The 11,593-nt window shown below is 36.8% G+C and overlaps 1 protein-coding gene and 1 long non-coding RNA gene across 4 annotated transcripts; both read right to left on the reverse strand.

The window, feature by feature from the left end:
• Positions 1–563: 563 nt before the first annotated feature.
• Positions 564–1,727, reverse strand: LOC125211583. Its single transcript, XR_007174542.1, has 2 exons — positions 1,579–1,727; positions 564–828 (listed from the first exon to the last, which is right to left on the reverse strand). It is a non-coding gene; the product is annotated as an uncharacterized LOC125211583 (long non-coding RNA).
• A 121-nt stretch (positions 1,728–1,848) lies between these two features.
• LOC125214647 lies at positions 1,849–7,872 on the reverse strand. Of its 3 annotated transcripts, none has more exons than XM_048115761.1 (4): positions 7,611–7,872; positions 6,463–6,819; positions 4,346–6,386; positions 1,849–1,867 (listed from the first exon to the last, which is right to left on the reverse strand). In XM_048115761.1, the coding sequence occupies exons 2-3, from the start codon at positions 6,807–6,809 to the stop codon at positions 4,346–4,348; spliced, it is 2,388 nt and encodes a 795-aa protein (XP_047971718.1). In that variant the 5' UTR covers positions 6,810–6,819; positions 7,611–7,872; the 3' UTR covers positions 1,849–1,867. The 3 variants fall into 3 exon arrangements, with proteins under 3 accessions (XP_047971718.1, XP_047971717.1, XP_047971716.1); XM_048115760.1 differs by lacking the exon at positions 1,849–1,867 and adding an exon at positions 3,258–3,474; XM_048115759.1 differs by lacking the exon at positions 1,849–1,867 and adding an exon at positions 3,749–4,101.
• Positions 7,873–11,593: the final 3,721 nt, after the last annotated feature.

Genomic DNA, 11,593 nt, shown 5'->3' on the forward strand with positions numbered 1-11,593 from the left:
ATTGAATTAGATATGATATAGATAAAAAAGAAGAGTTAATTTGGAGAAGAGAAAGTTTAAATAAACGTTAAAAGTTAGAAATGTGCTCGGTAGATTTCAAACATGGGTCTCCTACTTCAAGGAAGAGCCATCTTACCACTGGGCCATTGACGAATTTAATGTAAATTTGGGGGTACAGTTATCCCCCTTTAACCAACGTGTATACGCCACTAGTTGCGGAGAGGATATAATGTAGAGATTTAGTTTGTTTGTTGGAGAGATTTTAATTTTAGGGAAGATGGAAATATGGGGGAACCGTGTGAGAGGAGTTTGGAGATATATTTGACTAATTATTTGACTGCAGGATTAGAATAAGAAATTGATTTTTTTTTTGGCTTCTCAAAATTGGTCCCAACTAAAAGAAATAAAAATCTAGAACAAGATAGATAAAAGTGATAGGCCAAATATTTGATTTAGAGCATTGATTAAATTGTGGTGTTTTATTTTACTATCTTGGTGTTATTCCAAGTACTTATAAACAATCGTCCAATATTTCCCATCAATTGACTATTTACACCACACAATTAACCAACAATTCATGCATTCACTACTTTCCTTCGCAACCAATCAAAACAAAGACAGTATTTTTATTTACGGTCTATCACTCGCTCGTTATCAAAACAATATTTTAACATAAAAAAAAAATAATAATAAAAGCGGGTATTACAATTCACAAGGAGCACAAATATGGTCGTCGCTGATGCAGAGCGTCTGGTAATTGGGATACTCCCCGCAGGGCCCAGAAGAGCCTTGTGCAGCGGTAGCTCATCAGGGAAAGAGAAGCTAATCCTGTTTATGGGTGAGATGCATACACTCACAAATTTGGAATTTAATAAAAATAACTTCAGTTAGGAAAGTTAGTTTTTATAGTTACCTGCCATTTTTTTTTTATGCATCTCTCACAAATTTGAAATATAATAAAAATAGCTTCTCAGTTAGGAAAATTAGTTTTATAGTTACCATTTGAGATTTTGGTCAAAGATGAGACTAGAAGGACCAATTGGTTCACCCCCAATATTAATCTATCCCTCGGTGTCCGCAAAGTGAAATGTCCAATTTTGAGAATAACGCCTAGTAAGACACAATTCTTTACAATTTTGAGACAAAAATTAAAACATGACAAGACTTTCGTTTGGATTAGAATTATCCGATCATCACATTGATGCAACCAATCAAAAATGGAATTAGTTAAAATACATTAAACCAATACACACCAAACACAAAAACAGACATATGTATACGAAGAGATAGAGAGGGAGAGGAGCCAGGGAAGAGGCAGTGCATGGAAAGGGCAACAAGACCGCGAATGGTGTTGAAAGGTCCATCCCATGCTCTGTCTCGTCCCCGTCTCCTCCCTTCATTTCCTCAATCAAACATCTCTATATTAACATACATATACTATTACGTCCCCGTCTCCTCCCTTCATTTCCTCAATCAAACATCTCTATATTAACATACATATACTATTACGTCCCCGTCTCCTCCCTTCATTTCCTCAATCAAACATCTCTATATTAACATACATATACTATTACATACCTTTTGCTCTTCAAATTATGTATGCATTGTTTTTGGAGATGACAAAAATGTCGTAGTCGAGTAAGAACAATGATTCACTTAGCCTACCTATTTATACAACGATGCTTCTTAATTTAATTTGGTGAGAGGAATGGGGATTTTCTGGTGAATGTACTAAACCAATTTTTGATGAAATACAATAAGTACTTCTTCTCTAATAGTACAACTGGCAAGCAGCATAGTACAACATCCCTCATCTTCACGTGTGATTGTACTTCATTATAGTATAGCTTGTACGTCTCCTCTTCTACTTCATAACGTAAACAACTCAATTGCATCAATTAGTACTAGTCAAAATTGCGTAACTCAATTACCACTAATTAATTCAAATTGGTAAGTACATTAATTCAAACTCTAAATACAATATTGTATTGTATACAAAATGCACGCTGCATCTAATTACTGAATTAGAGTTTATTAACCTTGAAATATGATTCTCCCTACGTTCCCAAAGAGTATAATTTTTTTTTTGTTCATCTCTGAAAAGTACTTCCTCTGTCTGTTAATAAGAGTCTCATTTTTTCATTTCGGTCCGTCCGAATAGGAGTCCTGTTTCACTTTTACTAAATGGTATATATGCCTCACATTCCACTAACTCATTCATCTCACATTTAATTTAAAACTAATATATATGTAAGTGGACTCATATTCCATTAACTTTTTTTTCACCCGCTTTTCTAACATTTATTAAAACCCGTGCCGAAAAGAAATGAGACTTCTATTCGCGGACAGAGTGGGTATGAACTTTCTAATTTTTGAAAATTCAAACAACATATTATCCTTACACATCATTTTATTTACAACTTATATCATTACCATTAACAACTTATATGGTTATACCATTACAATAGTATGAACCCCAGTATCCACTAACATTATTTCCACCTCTCTCTCTTGCTTTTCCCCGAACACATTGTTCATACTCTTTGGGACGGAAGAAGTATATTAATATCTAATCCATACATATTGTTCATAATTTAAGTTTAATTGGAATCTAAATATATCGAAATGTTCTTCTACTTAGAGATGCCCAAGGTTTTCGGTTTCGGCGGTTAATCGCGAAATCGTAACCGCCGGTTCCGGTACTGAACCGGAACCGTGACTTTTTTCTTGAACCGGAACCGCCATATTTTGAACCGTGGGCCGGTTCTGGTTTCAAATTTTACGAACCAAAACCGTGTCGGAACAGTCGATTCCAAACCGGAACCGTGAAAAACCGTGAAACCAAGCCGGAACCGTGAAAAACCGCCAGAAATCGGCAGTTTGGAACTGTGAAAAACCGTTAAAAACCGCCGAAAAACCGGCGGTTCCAAACCGGAACCGGAACCGTGAAATAGCGTCACAGTTCGGTTCTGGTTCCACATTTCCCGAAACCAGAACCGGCGGTTCCGAACCGGAACCGCCGGTTTACGAACCGTGGGCATGTCTACTTCTACTATCTCCTACTCCATTCGTCCCAAAAAAAATAAAGATGGAGAGAAGAGTTGTTAAAATTCATTGTGTTGGTGGATAGTAAGACCCACACTATTATCAGTGCTTAATGGTGGACCCTAGTTGTATAATTTGTAAATAAATTAATGTATATATGTTATGAGTTTGGTAGAACTTTCCATAAATGAAAATGAGATGTTTTTATGAGATGAGCAAAAAAGGAAAGTATCCTTATTTTTATGCGACAGATGGAGTATTATCGATTAACTAAAATCCATCAAACTATTTTTCAAAAGACACTATTGTACTGCAGAAGATACACATAGGAGGATAACTTTGTAATGATATCAAAGAGCAACTCAGTCGATAAGACTTTCTCTTCCATCTAATAGGTCGGCGATTTGAGTAGATGTGACCATTGTTATCCTGTTTTAAAGAATGAAAGGGAAAACTACACCAATTGATTACATTTAAACAATACCCCATCCGTCCCACAAAAATAAACACTTTTGATTTGACATGAGTTTTAATGCACGATTAATAAAGTAAGAAAGAGCTAGAAAGAAAAAAGGTAGTTTAAGTATTATTAGTGGAGAATAAGTCAGACTAAAAAGGAAAGACCGCATACTTTTATGAGAGGGATGGAGGGAGTACTAACTATTGATCACATGCCACAACACATCACTCTTCTCTAAACAGATGCTAAAATTAGCACGACAAAAATTCTAACAATGATGTCAATTGTGTGACTATAGCAATTTCACAACCATAAATGTTTGCCAAAAGTTGTAAAAACATGCTTATTCGGTAAAACAAGGTATGTTTCTTCTATATGTACATGTGATAACGATAGACACTTTCCATCAAAAGCAAAGGTGTGCCAACATAGAAGAATAAAACATGCTTGTTGACAGGATTTAGCCGGATGAAGATCCACTTATGATACCGAGATAAGCATGTTTTTTACTCATCTTACGACAGAGGGAGTGTGAAATAATAGTACGAAAAATAGCTGATTCTATCCATTATTTTCGATGTCGCAGCACTTTACCGCTGTAACATTAAAACGGTAAATCAAGAAGATGAAATGAGTCAGTTTCTTCAAAAACAGAAGGTGATGTTAATTATGCCAAATGAATGCAAAACCACATGTATCATGCTTATGAACTAACTCTTGAGATGCATGGAATCAATTCTTTTCCTCTTATTGAGATTTAGCAGGAAAACTAGTCATAGTATGATCATGAACAATAAAAAAGAAAATCTAGAGTGTGCTGCTGAAAGCAAGAAAATATACCTAACACTCCAACAAAAACTCTTTACAAGTCGACTTGTTGTGTCCAGTACCTTTGCACCGACTGCACTGGAGTTGGCGCCTCCCAACATCTTGGGCGCTAACTTGCTTAGTAGTAGGCCGGCCAGGTGGACGACGAGTTGGAGGAGGAGTTACTGTCACCGCCAATTCAGAGGTATCCTTCTGCCATGTATCATCTATGCTAGTAATAGGATTCACCGACTGTGAGTATGTTATTCTATAGCTGTCAATTGTGAAGTATCTAGAGCAATAATCCCTCAACTCCCGGTTAAGACAACCAATAACAGCGATTGCATGGAAACAAGGGAGCCCTGTTAGCCGCCAACCCCTGCAACTACAGTCACAGTTCTCGACATCAACAGTTTCAACGGTATCTCCACGAAACTCAAATCTGTTACTGGCTAATATTAATACTTGAGGAGGCGTCCTGATCTTGAGGCTTTCCTGCTCTAGCCTTTCCTCCATTGATGGAGTCAACCTTATCCTTTCATCCATTGATGGAGTCAACGTTGGTGTTAGCCATTCCAGAGATTGCGTATGCCGGGAATATATCAATTCCATAATCCTATTACGTATTGCATCAACCATCCGGGTTATGGGCAATTCATGTGCATCTGACACCCAACTGTAAAACTGCTCACCGAAGTCTGATGTCATATGGTTGTATCTGGCACCCTGGAAAAATGCATTCGCCCAGTGAACGGGCTCACTTTGCATCACCCAATTATATGCTTCGACTGATATACTTTTTATGCTTTCCATATGCCTCTGGAAGCCTTCAGGCATAGAGGCATGAGCTGCACTGCGAAGATCTTCAACCATAAGCTTCTTTACTTCATGAGAGTATTGCCCATTCAAATCTCTAAGAAGTTGTTCTGATAAATAGCGAAGACAATATGCATGATAAACATCCTCATTCTGAAAGATTTCAGCAATTGACTCTCTCAATCCTTTCTCCCTATCTGCTACAATAGTTAACCCACGACACATCGGTAGTGCAGTTTTTAGTTGTTGTAAGAACCAGTGCCAGTTATCATCCGATTCCATGTCTACAATAGCAAAAGCAACCGGAAAAAATCCATCATCCCCATCAGCAGCAGTCGCAGCCAACAAAGAACCTTGATATTTTGACTTCAGAAATATACTGTCCAGAAAAAGCAAAGGACGGCAACCTTGTTCAAAGCCATATAAACAAGAATGGAAAGAAACAAACAGACGATGAAAACTTGAATCTTCTTTAGTTGTGAAAGTGGCTAGACTTCCCGGATTTGTTTCCATTATCTTCTCACAGAAAAGTGGTAACTGACTATATGCCTCTTTATAAGAACCCTGAAGCTGTTCCTTAGCAATTTCCTTGCCTCTCCACGCCTGAAAGTAATTTAGCTGGACTCCATATTCCTGTTTGATGTCATTAACAATGTCCTTTGGTTTGTAGTTTGGGAAAACCTTCAGCTTCTCCTTAATGATACTAGCCACCCAACTTCTTGTCGCTTGATAACCAGTAGCTAGCACCGAGCCTTCACATGTATGTGTTGGATTCATTTTTTTAATACAAATAAGCGGGGTGGTTGACAATCTGGATGCATGTATCCTCCACTGACAGCCCTCAGCCTTGCACTTTACAGTCACACGATGGCTATCATTCTTCTTGTACTTAAAAGCAAATTGATGTGCGATGGCATATTTTCGCAAGGCCTCACGAAACTCATGAACACTGTTGAACCTTTGGCCAACACCGGTGATATTGTTCTGCCACTGTTGTGCAGCTTTAGTATGCTTTTCATCAAATGAAGCAGTGAAAGAAACTGGCATAGGCAAATCACTGGATATAGGCATCTCACTGGATATTGGCATTTCACTTGGTACCATGGTTTGGGCCTCATCATGGTTAGTATCACCAACCACATCAAAATCAGCACCAAGCAGGATATCAGGCTTGTTTACGTCACCCACAATATTTTCCACCAAACTTGGGGAAGCATCAACAGGAACATCAGCTTCCGACAAAGTTGTCCTACTAGACCTGCAGATACAATTTTTGTACATGTTTTTATTCTTACCTCATAGTGATTCTAATAATTATTTAATAAAATATCTACCTACTGCCCAGCATCTGGGATACATCAGGGGCAGCAATTTCTTCTGTCATAACATATATCTCGGCAGTGTCAGAGTCGTTATGGAACTTGAGCATGCACTTGAGGTCTTTGTCATTTGAAATGCTGATAAGGGTCTTCTTATTCCCAGGAAGGAAGTATTTGATTGCCAGGGTACCAAGATTGCAGCTAAACATCTCTGCTACCTCTACTTTGAAATCTTTAAACTTCATTTTATCATCGATCTCCATAGCATGGGCATCACCACCTCTATAAGACAATAAGCCTTCTGCGTTTGACTCAAATTCACCACCGGACTGACAGATGGCTATAATTCTCTTCCCAACCATGGCTACGCTACTGATTATTTATGGAACACGTATTAGATATCAGTAGAACCTCATAGACATTGATCAATACATGTAATCAAATTTCAAATGATAGAAACAGAAAAGCAATCCATCAGATGGTAATCTTGTGTCATTTATGAATACAAGGGGAAATTTTTCAATTTCAATCACTGGACCAATTCATCTAGTGAGGACCAAATTTTACCACCTGACTGACAGATGGATACAATGGTTACGCCAAGATTTAATAGCAGATATATTAGATATGACACAAACCTCGCAAGCAAATAACTACAATGTCGGGGTAAAAACAATAAATTTCAGAAGACAAAAAGCAGAAAGCAACCAAATTCAAAATCTGTAACCAAACAGTCACCTCATAAATTCGAATGCGCAGTGCCTATACTCCCTAACCTTCTCAGTATCAATGATAAATTCAGAAGCATTCAACAAGCTATAAATGATAAATTCCTTCAATCTTTTATCAACTTTTTTACTTGGTGACTAAAATCATTAAGGCAGAACTTACCATCAACCATCCATACCTTACAAAATGAACAACAACACAAAGCCACAGACCAATTAATATATACAAAAAATTAAAAAGCACAAAACCAAAATGATATGAATATATTGTTAATTGGTAACATCCCTTTACAACATAGCAAAAAAAGTTAACATCTACAATGCCAAACCGCTTAATGGTCCAAAGCAATTCCAAAAGCATTACACGAAAAAAAACAGTCGAAAAAAAAATTAAAAATGGCAAACCCTAGAATCCCAAAACGGTAAGTGAGTTACCTTTCACAAATACAGAGGGCCCGCTGCAAGATTGCTTTTTTTAAACGATATGGGGTGAGAAATTAATAAGGGTTTTGAAAAAATTGGGTGAATTAAATTAGGAAGTGAAACCACAAGGAAGCGGCGGTGGGGAGATGCGAATCTAGCAGTAACGAAGGTTGAGTGTGAAAAGGTACAGTTCTAAAAGGGGGGAAATTGGGGGAGAGGGTTTGAAGGAATTGGGATACAGAAAGAATTTGAAGAAAGAGTGAATGATAAAAAATGGTGTGGATAAATGAAATGTGTTACCAATTGTAGAAACATGACTATGTATTTCATGGACGACGTGTCCATCACCAAAATCCAATTGTGCTACTTCATTTATTTTTAATATTTTTTTACATAAAGAGATTTTTTAAATTATTTTTTCACATATTAATTCAAATGATAGCTTATGATGATTTTGTCTTAACGACAAAATAAACAAGTGAGGGGAGATAATACTAAATATAAAGAAAGAAAACTATATAATGATGAAAACAAAATTTATTTGAAAAATGTATAGTACCATATCAAATTATAAAAATATTTTACAATTAAATGTAATAATTTAATTACATAATGGAGTAGTTAATAATGCCATATTTAATTCATAGTACTAATTTAAATCAACGATTTTTTTTCCCTATATTTAGGTACGATTTTTTACCCTAAAATTATAGTGTTATAAAATTACCAAAATTATAAGTATACAAATTAGTCATGAAATTATATCTTAAAAATAGAACTAAGTTAACATACAATTTTTGTAAATTTATCTTTTCTCTAGGGATATCAATCGGGCCGGCCCACGGGGTTTCGGGCCAACACTGCTCGGGTTGCGGGTCAATCGAGTGCGGGCTAATTGGGTTGTGATTTTTTTTTCGGGTTATAAAAATTTAACCCTAACCCTAAAAGCTCGGGTTTCGGGCTAGCCCAACGGGTTAATCGAGTTGCTACAGATAAAATTAACATGCGATCAATCCAATAAATAATGAAAAAAATTCTATGTATAAAATATAAAATATTTAATTATGATAAATTTGAGATATATACTTAAACTCAAACACAAATATGATCAAATACTAATATTTGAGATTTGTGCAAAATAAAACATAAATTTAAATATTTTAAAGCATGTTTTAGAAATTTAAATACTCCGTACTTTTTAATGAATTTGAAATTTCTAAATTATTTATTTACTACTATTATATTAATAAAAACTTAATACTATATAATTTGTATAATTAATATAAAATTTAAAGTTATTTTATTTAGTTATTTATATTATAAAAATAATCAATGAATGTGTCCAATTAGGAGTCAAACAAATAGAACAATAAAAATTTATCGGGTTTTCGGGTCTGGCCCTAACGGGTTGCGGGTTAATCGGGTGTGGGCTAATCGGGTTATATATTTTCAACCATAACCCTATAAATTTTACGGGCTATTTGGGCCAGCCCACGGGTTGCAGGCTGCATTGACATCCCTATTTTTCTCTTTTAGTTTTAAGATAGACTTATTCTCGAAGCTGAAAATTGATAACATCGACAAGATTGGAGGCCAATCACCAATGTTAAAGTGAGGTTCATATTTGCATGATAGCATGATGTTTGCAGTTCATCCGAATTTGTAGTGATGCGATACCAGATTATAAAGAGGCCAGAATAACAATCCAATTGCTCAAACTCATGTAATTTAATTTCTACACATCATGCGATTGTAACGATTTGTTTAACATTTTTGCTTGGGTTTTTATAATCCCACAAATTGGCTTACCGAAATGTGTGTGATGATACCACGTTGAAATTGAAAATAAAATTGTAACTAGGAATTTTATGTATATATTAGGCATTTCTTTGTGTTTTCAATTAACTTTTTTGAAATGTATTCAGTAAAGAAAATTCTCCTCTTTTCTCACCACTCTCGTAATCGACAGTTTCTCCATCTTCATTGCAGTTTTTCCATCATCTTCTTCAATGGCAGTTTCTCCACTTTTTATTTCTCCAATTTTAGCATACCATAATTTATGTGTTTGTCGCTGACTCATAGATGTTTACAATCTTATACGCATCGTTCATATTGTTTTGAGTTTGCTTGTCTTTGTGCATGTGTTTTTTAGTGGTTAAGTTTTTTTAATATACATAAGGGCTCGTTTTGTAGTATGTTATAACATGATACTATGATAGTTAGCTAGGGATAAAATTTTCAGGCCGGAGAAAGGATAAGGTATGGATAAGATTTTTATGATACTGCTTTGTAGAGTAGACAATTTTTCAGATTATAGTATTTGTGTAACTTAAAATGACAAGATAACCCTTATTATACTTAGACTTTTGTATGTAATAATCTTTTCAAAAATAAACATATTTTAAAATATCAAAAAGTAACATGTTCGAACTTTGTTTGCAAAAAATTAGAAGCAACCTGTAATTTAGTTATGTATATTCTAGATCAACGTGAAACCAAAATCTAGGATGTTTTGAAATCCAAAAATCTAATATATTTTCTAGTAATTTAGAACATGCTTTGGCAAGAAATTAAATGTTACATAAAAAAATCAAAAAATCAAAAGAAATATTCCAAGTTTCAGAGCTCAAAAACACAATGATGCCGACATTTGATTCCAAATCAAGGAATTCAATATCAAAACACAGATCTAGAATCGAAAATCATCACTGTCTTGCATTAAATCGTCACCGAACTATCGCTGACATGCAGATGGTGACGGACATGGCGCGAACAATGACGACCTTGAAATAGATGGCCATTGTTACAAAGATAATCGATGAGGGCGATGAGTTTGCATTCTGTTGAAGATCGGCGACATTTCTAGTGAATTTGTGGAATGGCATGTCAGAGCAATTCCAGCGACTCTCTGGAAGGGTTACGCGATTCTCCAGAACGATTCCAGCGACCCTAAACCCTAAACGATTCCATCGACTCGCTGGAATTTGTAACGGTCCTTGTTCAGCCCTAGGTATAAAAAACCTAGGGCACGATTTTCAAGATGCTCTTTAGCCCCCATATTGTCATATTGTCAAATTTTCGTCCAGAGCCAAAAGAAGGCCAAAGAGAAATTTTGGATCACTAAGATGAAGAATTCTCACCGCTTGACTTATGTCTGAGACGTTTAGTATCATTTTATTAGGGCATCCACAATGGGACGCCCTAAGCGACGCCCTATGCACCGCCATGTCAGCATTTTATCCTCCTCCTATTCCACCTACAGTGGGGCGGACTATAGCCCGCCCTAAGCGACGCCCTAAGCATTTCACTATTTTGTATTTATATTTTTATTATTTTTGCAAATGTAAATAAAAATATTAAACAAATAAAAACAACAATTAAAGGGAAATTCTAATTTTACTTAATTAAAAAAAAAAGTTACAAAATAAGAAATAAAAAAAAAGCTAAAAATACAAAAAAAGGAGGCTAGTCTAAAGAAGTCCCAACTTGCGGCTGAGGCCATCGATCATCCGCCGGATGCCCTCGATTTGAGCCGGGTTGGTCGCCTGCATGAGGGCGGTGTGCCCGTCCAACAACGTCCGGTTGTCGGAGGAGGCTGCCAAATCCGCGTACACATGGGCCGCGGTCGAAGTCGCGGACGGCGTCGAACTCGGGGTCGGCGACGGGGCTTGCTCAGGCGGCGCGACGGAGGAGGATGTGGCCTTGCCCTTGCCCTTGCTTGCCTTGACAGCCTTGACGCCAGGGGGACGCCGGGAGGACATCGGTGTGCCGGGAACTCTCATCTTCGAACACCGGACTGTTGAGGTCCACCGGAGACGCGCCGCTCTCGCTACTTGTATAATCATTGAAAGTGCGCTTCGACGCCCTCCTCCTCGCCGCCGTCGATTGGGGAATCACACCACCAACGAACTTTTGCTTGTCCCTCAAGAGCGCCCAGGACTGGTAGTGCTTGAAATCGCCGTACAATGAAATGTACGACTGCATCGCTTTGTCCC

This window comes from Salvia hispanica, chromosome 3 (assembly GCF_023119035.1).
Source record: "Salvia hispanica cultivar TCC Black 2014 chromosome 3, UniMelb_Shisp_WGS_1.0, whole genome shotgun sequence".
NCBI lineage: Eukaryota > Viridiplantae > Streptophyta > Magnoliopsida > Lamiales > Lamiaceae > Salvia > Salvia hispanica.

Excerpts from the sequence above, each read along its gene's own strand:
- LOC125214647 (XM_048115761.1), bottom strand. The coding sequence starts at position 6,809 with ATGGTTGGGAAGAGAATTATAGCCATCTGTCAGTCCGGTGGTGAATTT. Across the intron at positions 6,387-6,462 it reads TCCCAGATGCTGGGCAGTAG|GTCTAGTAGGACAACTTTGT; the intron begins GTAGATATTTTA and ends TTGTATCTGCAG.